The following is a 21,923-nucleotide window of genomic DNA, read 5'->3' on the forward strand; positions in this document are numbered from 1 at the left end:
TGAACAGTAAATCCAATAACTAAATTATGTGCCATCAGCCCATCACGCTCCGCGATTGTTTGCACCATTTATGGTCTTAGTTAAATTGGTTGTTCCATACTTACGCTATGGAATGTCTAATTTAGCTAGAACCCTAAATGGCGTAACAATCACGGAGCGTTACTGTCCATTTTAAATGTGTTTTTCTTTAGTTATTATTCGCAGTACGTATGATCTGTAAGTTCAGCCTCCATGTACCTACATGCCTAAATATTAAAGTAGGTTTAAATGCGGGCAGGAGAGTTTCAGATCAAATACTACATAATTGCAAAAAAAAGGTAGTAAAAGGTAAATGTGATTAAAGTGCACGATATTTAAGCTACAATGTAGTAAATAATCTGTTCCCATAGTATTTTCTCGGAAACCTTCGTATTTGTCCAGACGGGATGACCAAATCGACCGATTTGATCAGAAATGAAATTGGCGTCAATCTCCAATTTAATCACCAATTTAAAATTTATGGTTTATGGTGATATTTGAGCCCTCTAAGTTTAAAAAATGCTCCAAAACGAAAATACTAGTCACAAATTAGTATTTTTGCGTCCGCACCCCATTTTATCGGTAATATCGGTCATAATCGGCGGTCGAATTCGGCGAGCCAAATTGGCGTTTGCGTCCGCACGTCCTGATTTTATCGGACATTTTAATCAGATAAGCGAAAAATTGTCTCGTCTGGACTCCACTTCATGCTACTTCAGTCAGTCTCAATACAAAAAGTACTGAAACTGAGTAAATGCCTTGGAGAAACTTTATTATCAAATTTGCAGTAGGGTGTTGACCTCGTAATACGAAAAAAGAAAATTAGATAAAAATTCATTAGACTCATTAGGTAGGTACAAGAGTCATGACATGTTTCGGTTGACAGGTTATGTGCGTGGCTCAACTCAGATGCAGAACCTATAGCATGAACGTTACTTTTAAGAATTTGATACAAAAATACTACTCACGATAAATAAATTTTACCTTCAATTCAACCAACATACCTACTATGCAAAGTTGCAAACACTCAGTCTTTCAATACTTGGACAATATAACTTGAAATATTCAGTAAAAGCAACATTTTCAAGACGATAAAATATATCCATTTAATATAGAATATTTAATATTAGCAACAAATCACTCAGTTGAGTGCTTACAATACAACGCTCTATGTAGATACAAGTACTTTATAATTATTATCAATTTTACATCTATAAAATCATAATTCAAATTTGAGAAGAGCCCCTTATATTAGTCCTAATGTGTAGGATTGACGTATGTCTAGTCTCTTACGCTGAAGTCTGTGTTCCATTATTGGATTTGTATGTCAGCTCTGTATAAAATTACTTAAGGGACATTCCGCACGATCTTAAAGTAAGAATCTGAACTGAATATCTATGGTTACTGAATTAATTCAGTGTTATGAAAATTATCTATGGTCTCTGATATTATAGACAATTTATATAACATAACCATAAATGTTAAGACTCTAAATTTAAGATAATATGGTTCTCGTTAAGTTTTCACATACGATTAGTTTCCGAACGCAAGTTGATAGTAATTGTCGTTATCTATTATATTGGGTACACATATTGGCCCAATCTAAAGGTGGCGGTTTTGTATTAACAGGGAACAAGCGATATTGCTATCTTATTCCTCCGTATTGCTGCGTCTCTTATATTGGCCGACGTCGGCCCAATATGAGTACTCGGCATTAAACCTTCGTTTTGTTAATAGGTACATTCACGCACAGAAAAACTTTAACTGATAATTTAGACTTAGACTTAGAGCAGGTTACAACGATCACATTTGACGGATTGGTTAACGTTAAAATTTAGTAGTAGGTTGGGTGTTGCGCGGAAGAAGAAGGTAGTTATGGTGGGTACCTATAATTCATGTAAGTACCTATCTTATTGACGCAAAAATATCCTAACTCAACGAAATAATCATATAAAAAACAAGCTTACCTCCTTACAGTTTAAAATAATTTAGACTTCTTTTGAAAGTTATCAGCACATAGAATTAAAGCTAATTGACCTTGAATATTAGAATTTAAAATTTAAATTAATTTTTTGAGTAAATAAATGCTAGCAGAAACATAATGGTCCCCCCATCAGGTTATACATTTTTGATTTGCTTTATATAAAAAGTTTTTTTTTATCAACCACCTATTGATACATATGTATTAGTTTAAATTAGCGAATGCCACATTATCGACGTCGCGTATATTGAAAATGTGCTTCATACGGTATAATGCAGTTATGTGTTCGGATCATAAATGCAACGAATATTTTATTTGAAATGTAAGTACTTTACTTCCAAATGGTATCCAAAGCCAATGTTAATAAGGTGCATTTTCATTTAAACATTCACTTGTAACAACACGAGCTTTTATAATAATGATCAATAATATATCAAACAAAACGGTTCTATTATTTCATTGTGTGTTCTAAAGAGCTCGTAACTGTTTCGTCTATGATATAAATATCACGAACGTGATAGCCGATAGAAGTGTCATTTTTAGTATCCGTGTTATAAAAACAGAGAACTTTTTATGTTACAAGTAAACGCTCAAGTGTACCGGAACCTTAATTCGAATAGATGTGTAAAAATAAATAAGTTGTTGTAATTAGTTGTCCTTTTTGTCGACGGAGTTGGCGGTGGGGGGGTCGGTGTCTTCCCCCTCCTCGTCCGAGTAGTTCGTGGGCTCTTCTCCCGGCTTCAGGAGGCGCCCCACTAGGTCGTATTTCTCTGTAAATAGATAAATCATTCATTAATAATAATAAGAAATAACAGACAGTATCGTTTAGAATCTTAAGACTTGTTTCTCCGTGAGCTGACTTTCAATAGGCTTCGCTATTTTAAAATCATACTCAATGGAAAACAAAATCTATATAATTATCGAATCCGCTCATGAAACATTACAAGAATTGGTTGAGAAATGTGACCTGCAGAAGAGAACGGAGTCCTTTGCTTTGCTCAAAACTAAAATCTTGGATGTGAATTGCTCTGTCACTTCACGGGGCGTATTTTGTTATCCCCGTCAGGCGTGTCTCACTCCGCGATTTCGTCGCTTTGCTACAAGTAGCTAAAAGTACATCCGTTCGGCCCCAATTTTGGGGAAAGCCATAAGTCGCGCGTGGCGCTGTCGCCACCTAGCGGCCATATCTGTGCTGATCGTAACAGACGCGTTTTGTTAGAGAGTGAGTCTTCTGTACTTAGTACTATTATTTATTCTGTGTCCTCGTATAGGTATTTTGGAATACAATGTATTGATCAGCTTTAATTTAATTTCATTGTGCATGTGCATTGTGCAATGCACAGTTTATAGTTAGGCCGTAACCTAAATTCGGCAGGATTTGAACAATCTTTTCGGCGTTTCCAGTGAGCCACATGGCTAATTGGTTTTTAGGCATTATTTATTATTTATTTTAGTTATTTATTACACAATAGTTACAACTTTTTTGTTAATGACAAAGCTCCACAAAACTACATTTGTTTGACTGTGGAGTCGCATTATTCTATACTTAAATAAATTTATGTTATAAGTAATAGGCTTACATTGGGAGTTATAATACTAGGTAATGTCATGAATACTCTATAGGGCAACACATTCCCCTATAGTGTATTCAAGAGATACATTTTAAGACTCTTTTTTAATCTACTTTTTTTGGGTTCTTTTACTATGTCTGCGGGCAAAGTATTCAGTAAATAGGGTAACCGTTTCTTAAGTGTCCTATCGCCATAATAATTATACACCCTAGGTACTTCATATTTGCCCGCCGTTAATGCTCTGGTGTTATGACTATGTTTGACTAGATCCCTGTGTTCTTGGCTGCCATGACTGTTTATAGCTAACATATATTTAAGTTTTAATCCCACTGGTAAAATTTTACATAATTTAAATAATTGTCTGTAGTCAGTTTTGCAACAGTGTTTTATCTTTTTATTAACTAGTAGTTTTAGAAAACGGATTTGTAACAATTCTAATTTATCTATGTTAGTTTTAAACGTGAGGCCATAGCAGTCAAGACCATAACTAATAATAGACTCTACTAAACAAGTATAAATACATTTCAAAGTGCTAACAGGAACTTTAAAACTAAGATGGTAAAATATGCTTAAAAGTATTCTTAATTTATTACAAATGAAATCTACATGAGTTGTCCAGGAGAAGTTTTCGTCGATTTTCATGCCAAGATACGTAAAACTGATAACTCTTTCTATGGGCTGGCATTTACAAGTTACGGAATCAATACTATGTATACAATGGAAACTATGTGTGAAAATGGACGGGATATCGTTTTTAGGTACTAAGTATGGAGAATGTATTAGCATAAGTTTTGTCTTATCGGCATTTAATACGATTCCATTATCATGAGACCACTTGACAACGGCATCGACGTCCTCCTGTACAAGCCTGCAGGTCTGCTCGAGGTCGGTGCCGGCGCGCAGCACGCACAGGTCGTCCGCGAACATGTGCGCGGAGCAGTGGCGCAGCACGCCGCACAGGCTGTTCACGTGCATCAGGTAACAGAGGGGCCCGCAGCCCGAGCCCTGCGGCACTCCGCAGCGGACGGCCTGCTCGTCACTGAGCGCCGACCCGACCTTCACGCGGAAAGACCGCATGGTGAGGTAGTCGCGGAACCATTGGTTCAGCGGCCGCCCCACCCCGCACTCCTCCATAGCTTTCAGCAAGGTATCGGTCTCTAGGGTATCAAATGCCTTTTTAAAATCAAAAAAGATAGCTACCACAAACTGTTTCTCTGCTAAGTAATTGTTAATCTCATCTGTAAAGGCAGATAATAGAGTATTCGTACTTCTCTGTTTTTGGAATCCATGCTGACAACTATTTAGAATATGATTAGTTTGTAGATAATGTGATATGCGGTCGGTAATACATTTCTCTATTATTTTGTCAACACTAGATAGTATAGATATGGGTCTGAAATTAGAATAATTTTTAAAACTGCCTTTCTTATGGATAGGACGCACTATTGCCTGTTTTAGTTTTGTAGGAAACTTTTGTTGATTAACTGATAAATTAATTAGTTTGGCTAGTATCGGGCTTATTTTATCTACAACTGTTTTTAGGTCAGACATGCGTATGAGATCGCTTCCTGGTGATTTATTACTGTTCATGTTTCGAATTACTCGATTAACATAATCACTAGATACCGGTTGCCATCGCATACACATGCCGGACTCCTGTACATAGTTTTCCCTAGTCATCCATATGTCGTTACATGAGTGTTTTATATTGTCTATTTCTGTTATAAATGAGGTTGCAAATTTATCACATATATGTTTTTCGTTACTTTCATCCATGTTTGTTAATATCTTAATATCTAATGACTGTTTTTCCTTTCCCATCATAATATTAATCCTATCCCATATTTTTTTAATATTTTTATTACAGGCTAAAATACTCTGCTTATCATTATCATTCTTGCTTTTTCGTATAGCTTTATTGCACTTGTTTCGATATTTAGTATATTCTAGCCTTTTTAACATGTTTTTTGGATCCATGCTCCACATATGAAATAATCTATCTCGCTCAGCTATCATCTTCTTTAAGTTGCCGGTTATCCAAGATTTATTATTCCTATTACTATTATTTATTATAACCTGCTTATTATAACATTCATTGTAAATATTTTCAAATAGTTGCCTAAAAGCTTCGTACAGTTTAATAGGGCAGTCTATTAACATAAGGCTATTAAAATCAGTTGCAAGTAATTTTTCTCTTACTAATCTATTATCTAATACAAGCCGCGTAGCGGTGGCGGGGGAAGCAGGCACGCCGCCGCGAGCGCGCCTTACGCGCGCGCGGGGCTCTTCTTGGTTGGGAACGGTTGCGGCCGTGCTTCGCCCGCCGTCGCCAACACCATCGCGTGTGTGTCTCCACTCCACTGCAATCGATACATAATAGTGGTCCGATAGTTTGTGTTGAATAACAGCCGAGTTGATAGATGCTAAAGGTGCTCTTAGATAAATGTGGTCTAGGCAGGATTCTACTAAGTTTCCCATTAAGACTTCTCTCCGTGTAACTTGAGATATACATCTGGTAAAGCCATATTCACATAAAATAGTTTCGTATGTAGATACTGTTTTATCATTAATATTTAATAAGTTAATATTAATGTCCCCACAGAGCACTGCTTTTGTGTTTTGAGGTATGCTATTAAGTAGTGCTCGGAGCTCTGCAAAAAATTGTGTTAGTTTATCCTGTTTGTTTATTTTAGGTGGCCTATAGATTGCTATAATATTGACAGTCTCTCGATGGTTGGTTAGTGTAATAGGCGGGGGAAGAAAAAATTTTGCTTGCATTAATTCGTACAGTTTCGAAAGCTTTTTCTAATCAATATTTAGGGTTTACAGATGCCCACGATATGATTATCTCCAGTACCGTAATTGAGCTCTTCATGAAATTAATGACCCTAGGGTCAATATCTAGAACACTATACAGACTAAGTCATACAGTCGGGATAATGTATCAATTATATGTCTTAAGTTAGTTCATGATTAATAACAAAGAAATCCCGAGAGTTTCCTGTGAGCTGTGTACAGTAAGCTCAATCTATAGTTTTTTTTTAAATAATCGATATAAATGTAACTTAAAAATTCCTACACAATTCGAAAATTTGATGATTAGGTCATAATATTAATCTCAATTGATATGGAAATTTGCACCACTAGGATACCGTGAGATCTATTTATTATGATTTTTTATTTTTTATTTTATGCTTAAAAAATATGTTTATTCATCCTACACTCGAAAATTTTATATTTCTACAATTATATGTTTATTTAACACGTGTTATCAAAAAAATATTGGAATAATAACAAGTGCTTTGCGAGAAATCAAAATAAATAACAAATAATTTGAGACCAATACTTTTAAAATTGCTACGCTCAAAATAGCTACGTTCAAAAAGCCTAATGACAATACTTTGAAAGTCAATATTTATAAAAAAACGTCACCTTTCTCACTTGTTTGACACTGACATATCCCATCCATAGAAGTGTCAAGAGTGACGTTCCTTTAAAAACGTCACTTTTGTCACTTGTTTGACACTGCCATAGCCCATCCATACATGTCAAAAGTGACGTTTCTTCAAAAACGTCACTTTTGTCACTTGTTTGACACTGACATAGCCCATCCATACAAGTGTCAAGAGTGACGTTTCTAAAAAAACGTCACTTTTGTCACTTGTTTGACACTGCCATAGCCCATCCATACATGTCAAAAGTGACGTTTCTTCAAAAACATCACTTTTGTCACTTGTTTGACACTGACATAGCCCATCCATACAAGTGTCAATAGTGACATTTCATAAAAAACGTCACTTATGTCACTTGTTTGACAACAACATATATCCCATCCATACAAGTGTCAAAAGTGACGTTTCTTAAAAAAAAGTCACATTTCTCACTTGTTTTACCCTGACATATCCCATCCATACAAGTGTCAAGAGTGACGTTTCTTCTTCAAAAACGTCACTCTTGTCACTTGTTTGACACTGACATAGCCCATCCATATATGTCAAAAGTGACGTTTCTTTAAAAAAAATCACTTTTGTCACTGACATTTCCCATCCATACAAGTGCCAAGAGTGACGTTCCTACAAAAACGTCACTTTTGTCACTTGTTTGACACTGACATAGCCCATCCATACAAGTGTCAAGTGTAACGTTTCTAAAAAAAAACGTCAATTTAGTCACTTGTTTGACACTGACATATCCCATCCATACAAGTGTCAATAGTGACGTTTCATAAAAAACGTCACTTTTGTCACTTGTTTGACACCGACAATCCCATCCATACAAGTGTATTAGTGACGTTTCTTAAAAAAAATTCAGCTTTCTCACTTGTTTGACCCTGACATATCCCATCCATACAAGTGTCAAGAGTGAAGTTTCTTAAAAAAACGTCACATTTTCACTTGTTTGACCCTGACATATCCCATCCATACAAGTGTCAAGAGTGACGTTTCTTCAAAAACGTCACTTTTGTCACTTGTTTGACACTAACATAGCCCATCCACACATGTCAAAAGTGACGTTTCTTTAAAAAAAGTCACTTTTGTCACTTTTTTGACACTGACATATCCCATCCATACAAGTGTCAAGAGTGACGTTTCATAAAAAACGTCACTTTTGTCACTTGTTTGACACCGACAATCCCATCCATACAAGTATATTAGTGACGTTTCTTAAAAAAAATTCAGCTTTCTCACTTGTTTGACCCTGACATATCCCATCCATACAAGTGTCAAGAGTGACGTTTCTTAAAAAAACGTCACATTTTCACTTGTTTGACCCTGACATATCCCATCCATACAAGTGTCAAGAGTGACGTTTCTTCAAAAACGTCACTTTTGTCACTTGTTTGACACTAACATAGCCCATCCACACATGTCAAAAGTGACGTTTCTTTAAAAAAAAGTCACTTTTGTCACTTTTTTGACACTGACATATCCCATCCATACAAGTGTCAAGAGTGACGTTTCTTAAAAAAACGTCACATTTTCACTTGTTTGACCCTGACATATCCCATCCATACAAGTGTCAAGAGTGACGTTTCTTCAAAAACGTCACTTTTGTCACTTGTTTGACACTAACATAGCCCATCCACACATGTCAAAAGTGACGTTTCTTTAAAAAAAAGTCACTTTTGTCACTTTTTTGACACTGACATATCCCATCCATACAAGTGTCAAGAGTGACGTTTCTTAAAAAAACGTTACATTTTCACTTGTTTGACCCTGACATATCCCATCCATACAAGTGTCAATAGTGACGTTTCATAAAAAACGTCACTCTTGTCACTTGTTTGACACTGACATAGCCCATCCATATATGTCAAAAGTGACGTTTCTTAAAAAAAAAGTCACTATTGTCACGGACATATCCCATCCATACAAGTGCCAAGAGTGACGTTCCTACAAAAACGTCACTTTTGTCACTTGTTTGACACTGATATAGCCCATCCATACAAGTGTCAAAAGTAACGTTTCTAAAAAAAACGTCACTTTAGTCACTTGTTTGACACTGACATATCCCATCCATACAAGTGTCAATAGTGACGTTTCATAAAAAACGTCACATTTTCACTTGTTTGACCCTGTCATATCCCATCCATACAAGTGTCAAAAGTGACGTTTTTGTTTGAAAAAACGTCACTTTTGAAAGTTCATGAACGACCAAAAATCGTGTTATTAAATAAAATTATCAGTTTCGTACGGTAGTTCCCACGCTAGCCCAGTGCGGATTGGGGACTTCACATACACCTTTGAATGTCTTCGCGGTACAGTAGACTTTTTAAACTTAGGTCAGCTAAACGTGGGACACATGTCGTTAGAAATTTCGCAATTTATACATTTTAAACTTAGGTCAGTTGAGATACGTCAAATATTAGTTATAGAAACGATATGGATCGGATATATCAGTGTCAAAAAGTGTTAAAAGTGACGATTCTTAAAAAAACGTCACTTTTGTCACTTGTTTGACACTGACATAGCCCATCCATACAAGTGTCAAAAGTGACGTATCTTAAAAAAACGTCACTTTAGTCACTTGTTTGACAGTGACATATCCCATCCATACAAGTGTCAATAGTGGCGTTTCATAAAAAACGTCACTTTTGTCACTTGTTTGACACTGACATATCCCATCCATACAAGTGTCAAGAGTGACGTTTCTTCAAAAACGTCACTTTTGTCACTTGTTTGACACTGACATAGCCCATCCATACATGTCAAAAGTGACGTTTCTTTAAACAAAAAAGTCACTTTTGTTACTTGTTTGACACTGACATATCCCATCCTTACATGTCAAAAGTGACGTTTCTTAAAAAAAGTCACTTTTGTCAATTGTTTGACACCGACATATCCCATCCATACAAGTGTCAAAAGTGACGTTTCTTAAAAACAAACGTCACTTTTCTCACTTGTTTGACCCTGACATATCCCATCCATACAAGTGTCAAGAGTGACGTTTCTTCAAAAACGTCACTTTTGTCACTTGTTTGACACTGACATAGCCCATCCATACATGTCAAAAGTGATGTTTCTTTAAAAAAAGTCACTTTTGTCACTTGTTTGACACTGACATATCCCATCCATACATGTAAAAGTGACGTTTCTTTAAAAAGAAAAGTCACTTTTGTCACTTGTTTGACACTGACATATCCCATCCATACAAGTGTCAAGAGTGACGTTTCTTCAAAAACGCCACTTTTGTCAATTGTTTGACACTGACATAGCCCATCCATACAAGTATATTAGTGACGTTTCTTAAAAAAAATTCAGCTTTCTCACTTGTTTGACCCTGACATATCCCATCCATACAAGTGTCAAGAGTGACGTTTCTTAAAAAAACGTCACATTTTCACTTGTTTGACACTGACATATCCCATCCATACAAGTGTCAAGAGTGACGTTTCTTAAAAACACATCACCTTTCTCACTTGTTTGACCCTGACATATCCCATCCATACAAGTGTCAAGTGACGTTTCTAAAAAAAAAACGTCACTTTAGTCACTTGTTTGACACTGACATATCCCATCCATACAAGTGTCAAAAGTGACGTTTTTATTTGAAGAAACGTCACTTTTTACAGTTCATGAACGACCAAAAATCGTGATGTTAAATAAAATTATCAGTTTCGTACGGTAGTCCCCACGCTAGCCCAATGCGGATTGCGGACTTCACATACACCTTTGAATTTCTTCGCGGTACGGTAGACTTTTTAAACTTAGGTCAGCTAAACGTGGGACACATGTCGTTACAAGTTTCGCAATTTATACATTTTAAACTTAGGTCAACTGGACGTAGGAAAAAAGGTCGTTAGTATTTTCGTGCACTAGCAGACATTTAATTGCTGGTGACTGTACGCGTACGCTCGTATAAAACGCTACTCTGTAACCGCCCTAAGATACCTTCATCCTATCCAATCCGTTGCTTTGCGGCCGTGCGGCCTTGAGGTATCGCCATCGCTTCCCCTCCCGCCCCGCGCCGATCATTTAAATAATTTAACGATAGCCATTTTTACAATTGTGACAAAAGCTCATTGTATTAATAGGAGATTCTTTGACGTTGTGATAACATTAATTACAGGCTGTATGGTGCATTAAAAAAATATACTGTAGAATTAATGCGCGTGGGGTAAAATACGTTATAATTGTTTAAAAAATAGTAAAAATAAAATCCCCTGGTTTTTTATTTTATTACATTGAGTAGAATAATTGGCGTAACAATATAGTGGAAAATCACCAAGTGTTTAATTAATGTTGTATTGTAATTATTTATTTCAAACATTTTTATTGCTCGTGACGTATGCACCACTAAAAAAGTGGTGCATATTTTACTTACAGTGTAAAATATTTAGTTATGCCTTTTGAACAAAAAATCGCTACTGTAGAATTTGATGTTTACATCTTTTTAAAAACTAAATTTTTAAATTTTTTTTTTCCAAAAATCTCAATATATTTTTTAGAGATTACTTTACACATACATTCACAAAATAGTGTTCTATTATATTCCAAACACAAATATACTGTAGGATATAATGTGATGCTCTCGAACAATTTAAAGTTTAGTAACCGGCCTATAATGGAGACGCACTCAGCCGCGCGCATGGCGGCCGTGGTGCCAAGCAGCGGCGCGCAGGAGCGGACCGGGAGTGAGGCGCGAGAGTACACAATCACTCCGCCCCCGCTTCGCCCCGCGCGAATATAACTATTAATATTAAAGCCATCAATCTTATATAAGTTTAATAAATTAAAATGTATGTTTGGTTCCGTAATCACAATGATATCGAGATCGTTAATATGACTATTTAATGTAACTAGTAAATCATAAAAGTTTTTCTTTAATGATCGTATGTTGACATGTAACAAGTGAAAATCTTTATTACTAAAAGTATGAAACCAGTCGTCTAAATTACTATAAGTAGCCGTATTACCTACGGCGTTTGTTATTATATCGATGTTATTAAGACAATCCATTATTTGAGATATAAAGTTAGTACCTATTTAATTTCGAATATAAATTTAGGTGTAGATATGAGACATACACAACTCTAAATCACTTTCCTTTTAATAGGCCGTTTATTTCAGTTTCAGCTCTGATCCATATGGCCTTGTCACCTTCCGTTTTTTTCACCAGTACCTTTCCGTTGGACACCCAGATGAACTTATATATGCCGTTTAACGTATGCTTCGTATTCCACAGCAGGGTTCGCGTCGTCGGCGTCAGGTCTTCATTAATAAATATCTTAGTCTGCAGCGCGCCTCCGGTGATGGTGCTGCTGGTGATGTCCTTGAGAGTCCGCTTCTTCGCCAGCCATGAGTCGCGGGTCTCAGTGCCCGAGGTCTTAAAGCCCACCGTGATTGGCGCATGCTTGTCCTCTGGTTTTCGTGTGTTTCTTCGCTTCACCCACTCAACATCCTCGGTATTAACTTGTATTATGTTGCTTATTTTCTTAACTATTTCTTTGGTGTTTTCTCCGGGCAACTGCTCTACTCCTATTATCTCTATATTGTTCTGGCGGGTCGATTGTTCGTAATCATGTATTTTTTGCTCAAGAGCAATATTGCATTTCTCTAAGTATGTGCACTTATTGCTCACAGCTGTTACAGTTTTTTCAATGGTGTTAATTTTAACCTTGGACTGCTCGTGTTCAATTACTAGGGAGTCATATTTTTCCGAGAGTAAATTCATGCTCGCTTCTATTTCGTCGAGTTGCTTTTTGAATCCCGGTATTATGCTGACTTTTTTCTGGATGTCTTTGAGTATTTTGTCGTAGCTCTGTCCCTCATCTTCTTGCTCATCTCCGTCGGAGTCCTCTTCATCGCAGTTGCTACAGTATAAACGGTTTTTTCCTGCTTTCAGGTCTGCGGCCAGTCCTTTCACGCATGTCCTATGAAAGGTTCCTTGGCAGGGGCCCTGGCATACAAAATGCGACCCCCTTTTTGACAAAACCTTTCTGCATTTATGGCAATCCATTATTTATCCGTTAAAATTTGACCAAAGTACACTTTGATTCCGGGAATTCGCTCGCGTTCCTTGACAACAGCGGTTAGCGACTTCGCGTCCAAAAGGGCTTAAGATCGGCAAATTTAGAATCCGCTTACGCGTTTCACTGAAATCGGTGGGGTTTTTTTGAGTTTTTTCGTTTTAAATTACACACACGGTACGTCACACTAACTTTAATCTAAGCACTATATTGTTAAGAGTGTTTTGGTATAATTTTTAACTTGTTTAGCACATTTTAAACCGTCAAAAACAATTAATTAAACGGAGCAATCAGACCGGCAAGTAGCGCCGGCTCGCGCGGGCGGCGGGGTATTGGGTATTGACATATATATATCTCAGGACTGGCCTTATGTGCACTAAAAATGGTACTAGTTCAGCGGCAATGACGTATAAAAGAGTGGACTCGGCATATTGTTCTATACATGCAATCAGTTATACAAATACCAAGCATTTCGATGCAGAATAAGTAAAAATTATGTTGTCACTTTCTAACCAATAAATTTTCCCTTATGTGGAAAAGGATAACAATACTTCAGTGCGTTCTGGTATGGCAACATTTTTCATTTGATGGTCACGTGACATACCTACTGTGGCCGGTCCGCCATATTCAGTTCACGTTTTCCAAGGTACATGAAGCGTCAAAGTGTTCTGTTATTAAAATAAAATATTGGATATTCGGAAATTTTGCGAATATTTCTGTTTAATAATGTGGTGTAGTGGCGAAGGACAAGAAAGGACATAATCCCTAAGTGCAGTTTTGTTGGATGTGGCTCAAGAAAAAAGGAAAACCGGAAAAGTTTGTCGTTGCACCGGTATGTTTACATTTTAACTGAAATATTTGTTATTTCATAGATGACTGCCTTGTTATGGTGTGTATTTAGTTAATAACTAGCCAATAAATATTATTTGCGATATATTGGAATAAATTAAGGATTTATTTTCGATATTTTCGTACTATAGAAATTAGTACATTTGACAGTTAGTGATGTGCTTTTATATCGAATTTAAGAAAAGTTTGGGGAAGAATCTTAACATGTATTTGAAAGATTTTGTATGTAAATTTATATTTTCAATTAATTAGCAAAAATTTGACCAATCTCATTTTACGACGGACGGTATCCCTTCGCGCCTACTTTTTTCAAATTTGCCGCCTTTTTCTACTGAAAAGATCTGGTTGACCAAGTATATATGTATATAATTAAAACCTGTATCCTGAAAGCGGTTGTACTGAGGGAAAGTAAGTAATCATATATTATATAATATTTTTGTTTTTTCAGGTTACCGAAATCTGAACTGAATGTACGAGAAAAAAATGGTTAGAAACTATTGGAACAGAAAATATAAGGCAAAACACAAACTCTTGCTGATGAAAAGTGTAATTCAAACTTACCTTGATGTACTTTTCCAATATTATAGAAAAAACAAACTGAAAAAGAATCTTTCTGGAACTACCTGAACAAAGATGTATTATTCCGAATCAGAAATGAATAAAGAATATTTTTGTGTATGAATGTTGTTTTATTCTACATAGGAAGAATAATCTTCTTATGTTATATTTAACTAATAACGGTACCCTAGTTCACAATAGCGCTAATAAATGGTCAAGCAGGTCTTGTCAGTAAAAAAAGGCGGCAAATTTCAAAAATGTAGGTACGAAGGGATATCGTCTCATAGAAAATTGGAATTTTGCGCCTTTTTCTACCGACAAGACTTGCCTGACCATCTATGCATTTATATTATTAATTAAATTGCAACTTTGTGATATCTGCACTATCGTCTTAATTAATCGTAATTAGTACAATTATGAACTAGAGTAGGTATCGATAATGCAAACGGCCGTCATAAAGACTCATAAGCCAACAAATAGCGTTCTCTCAATTATATGTTATCTTAAAATACACGCCAACATCAACATTTTTTTCTGCTTTGCCTTAAGGCAGGCTTAGGGCTTAAGGTGGACTGGTAGAGAATGTCATAAGACGTATAAAGTCCGCCTTTTGTATGTGTGTGTATGTTTTTCTTCTCTTTAAGTGGATCTAATAGGTTTATGTGTTTAAAATGACGACAACTTAGTTTATCGATATCCTTGTCAAATATCAACTTGTTTTCCCAGCACTACAGACCGCCATGTTCAGTTCTCGGCAATATGGCGTCGGCCACACTTTTTTTGTAGGTATGTCGCTTCCATATGATTCTTTTTTCATTGTTCAGCGGTGTCACTCACGAATTCGAGCCAATCATGTAGTCTAACGCAACTAGTTGCGACCAATCGCGCCGCCGCCCGCGCGTGATGTGAATGCATCAACCAATCGCGTTGCAGGGTTTCATACCGCTGTACCGGCCCCATTCATGCTCCATTCTTATTGCCCGTAAGGCTAGTCTGAGATATAAGTAAATGTTTTTAGGCTTTTCATTAAATAGGGTGGTAAATGTCCGATGTACCTACCTACGTATAACGCGTATGGTTTCTATGTAAAATAATAATAATAATAATAGCGGTTTTAGTAGTAATTCAACGAACAAACCGAAAACTGCTCTTATAACTTTTGTTCCTTATTGTTTGTTATTGCTTATTTAATTTGCCCTGTTACTAATGTAAGTTTTTTGGTTTGTTAGTTAGTGTGGGTCAAATCTTGGAAGCAAAATTGAGCCACTTGCCGATTTCCGATTGAGCTAAAAATTTGCATAGGTAATACATACCTAAAGTCGGGTGACAATGAAACATTATTTAACGATGGTACCAACAATCGAGCTGATCTGGTGATAGAGACAGATGGACAACGCAACCTAATTGTTTGGGTTTTTTATAAAATTGTCAATGAGTATTAGTTGCCTGTGATACAGTCAACGAGAGAAGCTTGTACCAAAAATTAATTTTTTGGCATTAACTTAGCACTCTAGCAGATAGGTAACTGTTTCTTACTCTTACAGGATTGCAAGCCGAGGGCCTACCGAAAAATTGAAAATCGTTATCTGGCGCTCTGTCCTTAGAATATATGCAAGACGATTAGATAGAGAGGCAGATAACGATTTTGGGCCTTGAATAGGCCTACATACACCATAGTTAGCTGACCAATTTAGCAAACTTTATTGCAATGAGATACGATCTATATCTATGGTCATTGTCAGTTGAGCAGGTTGCTGTTAGTAGTGCCTTATGGTTCCCCCGAAGCGTAAATGTTCAAAACAACCGTGATAGATAAGATATGCTAAGTGATATTGTATTTGAGTTTAGATATGCGCCTTCATTAAACACATAAATGACTACTTGCAAAGGTTAAACGATGTCACGATCTAGATTTATACTTTCAGAGACAAGTAAATAATAAGATCGTATCGTCTGTCTCGATACAATGCAACGTTATGTTGCGGTCCTCATAATTTGTTTGTTGTGGCACAAGCTGTGGGCACAAGTATACCTAAAAACGCCTCAGAAGTAACCGGGAGGTTCAAAATTAAGCGCGTTATGCTGGCATTATGTAATAAAATCTAAGTCAGTAATAATCGTGCTAATTCTAAACTCAATATTATACCACATAAATTGTTTGATAAACCTAATTAAACATCCTCGACCTCGTACGTCTGCGGAGTTTTTGATGCTACAAGAACGAAGTTTAAGAGTTATTCATAAAGAAATCAACGTCCTATTTTCATAGGAATTTGACGATTACGGTGACTTTGCCAGAGTTTGTCATTGTAAAGTCTGGACTCTAACTACCACAATTTTCCTATTTTTATACTTTCACGGCACCATGCACGAGAACCGACCTACCTTAATGTAGATAAAGTATACGCTTTATTGCCCGAAATTAACAAAAAGAGAAAGGAAATTCCTGCATTATCTATGAAAGGGTTTCGTAGGTACTTGCATACCTGTATATACTATAAAAATATGTCTCATATCATATGTCTCGTAACTCATTGAGGATTGGTAAACATTAAAAAGTGCTAGTTAATAATACATTTTGATAATATTACAATTGCAGGTGCAGATTCCGTTTAGATTAGACATCACCTGACATTGATAATAATGAATTACGTCAGATAGCGCATTTATCATGTTTGCAGTTTGTAACAGTCCTTGATAATCATGGTATTAATAAAAAAAGACTAGAACAATAATGCCTCAGCCTGGTTAAGAAGAGTAAATCGAATTTGTTGCCGGTCCCATATTGGGATACCCTCCTCCAATTGAGGGGGGATTTAAATCTTCTCGGGGCAGAGGTGTAGGGTTGGAGCCGGTGTAGCTTTATTTGACGTTCATAAGCGCATTGTAATTATGCCTACTTGAATAAACTATCTTTTATCTTATCTTTATATTATCTTTATGAAGCTCGCAAAATGCATCTTTCTCTGTTACTCTACTTTTGCGAATTTCTGTTTTCGCGGTAGACCCCGGGGGGACCTTCATATCAATTCATCAGACCATTATTTGGGAGAATGTCCGATCGTCTGATTTAAGGCCAATATTCTACTGTTTTATTAGTACGAACACTACGAACTTTGTTGCAATTGATTTTAATGCTAGCAATTAGTGCCAACACCTCAAAGTACGTGACTGCACCGTGTATAGTAAATTAACATGTTTTTGCATAGTTACTTGTGCAAGTGTATTTATAGAGAACTTAAACCTCTACTATAGAGTTCGCAACGAGGTTGCCGACCACTGCAACGTTAGTAGTGGCAAAAAAAAAAATGTTGAGCCTTCAGGTATGGCCGACACGCATAATTACCATAGTTATTCTACGGATTGCCAGTATGGCGGAATACGGAATATAAATATTTAACAGTTTAGTTGTTACGAAGCCACGGCAGTTTTATAGCTGCCATGGCTATATATGTATAAATATTATTATTTAGCTCTATTGGCAGCTATTAAAGTTCAAATTTAAACTTTTTATTATTAAGTTGCGTTTTTATTAGATATGTCACATAAAGTAATGCAGCCGGCATGAAGCTGAGAGTATGTAATACAAAAAATATGAAGCATAATCGTTATAACAAGAACCCACCAGCACTCTGCAACTACAGAGTTGAATACAGATTGACGAATGAATATCGGTCAGCTCAGCAGCTCACAATGTGTGCAAATGTTTGTACTATTTATGAGTTTTTGTTATGTTTGTGAGTGGCCTGGGTTACCCAAGCCTAAAATGTTTTAATAACTTAAGGCCTTGTCACACTGCAGTGTAGAATGAGCGCGGCGCGATGAAAATGGGGCAGTAACGCGCGCATCACGCTATCACGCTCTAGACGCTCGCAATGGGTGATGCCAATCCATACGTCGCGCCGCGCTACTGCGACGCTTATGCACTGCTGCAGTGTGACAAAGCCTTTATTGATATTAACTTTAAATGTATAAATACCTCGGAACTGAGCCTCCCACTCTTTAACTGAATCCATCTCCATAGAGTTGAGATCACTTAGGTCGTCATACTCTTTGTCTGATGACGTCACGGAGAAAGTTGCCAGCCCTCGGGAGGCGTCCTTACCGCCAAATGTAGCATATGGACCACCTGCAAAATATATTTACAAAATAATTTAAAGTTGCAGAGAAATAAGGTTCTTTTAGTTTCTTGACAATAACAAATATTTACTAAAAGGGGACTCGCGGGGAAATCGCGTATAATTAAGTTTTAAATATACTAGACTGCGGGCCAGAAGCAAATATCGTCAGTCATCGCCACCCGCTTGATACTTTGTCAGATGACAGTTTAGATGCTATCATGAATTAAACAAATAGTCAGCCGGTTGTATAGTGGTGAAAAGACCGTCAGTTACTTGCATAAACATGTAAAAAATACATAGCCGTTAACCAACATATGAGTTATCGCCCGGGAGGTGATTGGTCATGGAAATCTGTTTGTGGCTCGCGGTCTATACATATCTCCTACATTTTGAGGATGGCGTTGTCCCCATGGTCTCGGAGAAGGCTGGCTAAAGTTCATGTCAACATCTTAGTATAGTAAATAATAAAACAAATTTCGTATACCTAATAGTTTTTTTATGTTTCACTCTAGAAGTAACCTTCCAGAGAATTTATAACACTCCAGTGGTTTAGACTAGATTACACTAGAATATGCTTTATTTGCACACCTCAAAAAAGGAACAGTTTAAAAAAAACACTAGACACTAAGGACTAGTTAGGCAGACCACAGGTTTTAATCCTGTTGCAATATATTTTCAATCTGATTATTTATGTATTTTATTCCTTTTTTAAATACTTTTTACACAAAAGTATTTCTTTTGATACAGGAGTATTTGAGACGAGCTCTTAATTAGTTACTCATAATTAACGCCTTTGTTATTAAACAAACCACATAGAAGGTCACCAAAACAAGGTCTTCTGATAAAGGCGTGAATAATACACGCGAGCCGCGCGTACTTTGCATGCAAATCTACCGGGTCAATCGCGATGATGCGGTGCTATTAATAAAACAATGCACTCACCGGGCCCGTAGAAGCGGCGTCCCCGCGTAACGTCGAATATCCACCCGTTTACAGCCACCAGCACGCGCCCGTCCGGCTGAGTCCCATCATACTGCCGCAACTCGGCCACCGTCATATCTTTACGAATTTTAGGCAATTCTGGCATCGCAGCCTCAACAGACTTTTTAGAAAACCTACTCCTTAATAATTTATATATCATTACAACAATAAAAACACAGTTTACAGTCAATAGCAAATTAACGGGGCTATAAATTATATCGGTAAATATACTCGATCCCGCTTCTTGATTTTCCGCTTCCACGGCCTTGGGTTCTGGTCCTGATGACATTTTTATAGCGTGAAAAGCTTGAAAGTAACTTTTGAAATACTGGGTTTCTATTATATTTTTGTAAATTTTATAAAATCAGCCGCCAAACGGTAATCAGTAAATTCAGAAAATCATCAAGACACTGACGTCAGCGTGCTTGATTACTTCAGCGATAAAAGTTGCAAGGAACCAAAAATAACTGACACTTCTTACATGTCTTAAAGCCATACCACACTACCGCACCGCACCAAGGTCGCGATGCGGTGCGATTGTGTGTTAGGCCTGTTACAAGTCTACCCATAGACAGTAGGGCCTCTACTAGTAACTTCATCGATAACGCATTGGCTGACCCCAGGAATTTGCAAGCGAGACAGCGCTCTGCATTTGTAGAGCGACGTGTTGGCGACTTTCCCCCTCCACACTCGTATGCGAAGCCGCGAACGCGAGTGTAGCGTCGGTTTAGTAGATCTCCGAACTCAACTCCACACTCGCGTCGCGATTCGCGCACGAGTGTGAAGGGGGCTTGACCACTGACAGATTAACTACACTATACTGCCATCACTGTCAGTCTTGGAGGATACAACTAAACGGAGTAGCCATTAACAGGCTTTCCCCTCTGTCGAAAATAGGCGGCCAACGGTCATACACAATGTATGGACTGACGTTTAGCTGACATGGCTATTTTTACGTTACGCATCATGAATCTAGTATAACTGGATTTGGCATGAGTTGTGGGGATAACTGACAGAACGGGATAGTCTTATGTATCTTTCAGTAGGAGTAGCAGCGAAAGCGCTATTATTGTTTGTCCTTGTCACAGTCTCACATCTTGTTTTATTCCCCACCGTAAATTGATCACCGTGATTGGTCGAATTCATTTGTTGCCCACCATAACAAATAAATTTGACCAATCATAGCGGCGCAATGCGACGCTGTGATTAGTCGAATTTATATGTTTTGTCCCTCACGGAGGCACGCGTAGACCACTTCTATAGGATGCTACCTTCTATGTTACGCATACATTTGACGTTCCCCTCCCCCGCAAAAATCGGCAGACTGTTTTGTACAGAAAATTACAGACATGGCGTCTCCGTTTGATTAATATCCTCCCATGAAGTTATATTTTTTAAACTGGAGCGAGTTGTCACTTTTTTTGCCATACTAATTTGAACCTTATCACCGAGACAGAAAGTTGTTCGTACCAGACTAGAGAAAACGGTCCACTTGAGATAGAAAAACCCGAGCCCTGTGTCTCACTCGCACATGTTGCCAATGTTAAAAAGATACCATTGTGGTAGAAATTATATCATTAAACTACTGAATTTAATTACCTTCTTATACAATGTTAGTGCTACATTCAGATTACAGTTCTGATATATTTTAAGTAATTTGTAAATAATTATGATGCCAATATTATTAACTGATTAAACCAAGCGCATACACAGCAAAAAAAAACCTAAATTTTAGTATGGTAGGATTTGTAGTAACTTTAAATATTAATTGGTATCCCCAACTTGATGACATTTCTTCAAAACACGTGAATGCGAAATTTCTTAAAAATTGTGAAGAAATGTTATGTTAAAGGTTGTTGGAGTGAAATAATTGCTAATTGTGGAATATTGTTTCACAAGAAAGCCACAATTATTACATTTTACTATAAAAATACAAGACAACATTGTCAAACTCATTAGGGTGACTATGATGTCGGCACGTTGTGAATCGGTCTCACAGAATTCTTATAATTAACGTAGGTAATGTAAAAGTAAGTTTAACTTAATAGGTATGTCTTTATTTCGGCATGTTTAATTTAAGATTTGTTATAGAATACCTAATTGAAGGTGTCGCGGACTTCCGCGATGCATATATTACATGTAGCAACACATCTAACAAAACTTTACTTGTCTATGGTAAGCAAAGCACACTTCCATTTTTCGCTCGCATGAAGTTTCAATTTTGTTTGTGAACTTATTTGCTATAGAAAGTGTTTGATAATAAAGTGGTTCTAACGAATGCTGGATGCCAACTTCGCACAGCCAGAGCATCGTCGTTTCAAAGCTAAGTATATGTATTTAAAAGAGGACGTGTAGTCCCATGCCCATGTTTCCAT

General features: G+C 37.0%; 1 protein-coding gene across 1 annotated transcript; it reads right to left on the reverse strand.

Moving 5' to 3' along the window:
- Positions 1-2,484: 2,484 nt before the first annotated feature.
- On the reverse strand, positions 2,485-19,958 carry LOC134662930 (membrane-associated progesterone receptor component 1-like). Its single transcript, XM_063519235.1, has 3 exons — positions 19,510-19,958; positions 18,426-18,575; positions 2,485-2,769 (listed from the first exon to the last, which is right to left on the reverse strand). Exons 1-3 carry the CDS (start codon positions 19,835-19,837, stop codon positions 2,648-2,650), a joined length of 600 nt encoding a protein of 199 aa, XP_063375305.1. The 5' UTR covers positions 19,838-19,958; the 3' UTR covers positions 2,485-2,647.
- Positions 19,959-21,923: the final 1,965 nt, after the last annotated feature.

This window comes from Cydia amplana, chromosome 3 (genome assembly GCF_948474715.1).
Source record: "Cydia amplana chromosome 3, ilCydAmpl1.1, whole genome shotgun sequence".
NCBI lineage: Eukaryota > Metazoa > Arthropoda > Insecta > Lepidoptera > Tortricidae > Cydia > Cydia amplana.

Excerpts from the sequence above, each read along its gene's own strand:
- LOC134662930 (XM_063519235.1), bottom strand. The coding sequence starts at position 19,837 with ATGTCATCAGGACCAGAACCCAAGGCCGTGGAAGCGGAAAATCAAGAA. Across the intron at positions 18,576-19,509 it reads ACGCCGCTTCTACGGGCCCG|GTGGTCCATATGCTACATTT; the intron begins GTGAGTGCATTG and ends TATATTTTGCAG. Across the intron at positions 2,770-18,425 it reads GTGGGAGGCTCAGTTCCGAG|AGAAATACGACCTAGTGGGG; the intron begins GTATTTATACAT and ends ATCTATTTACAG.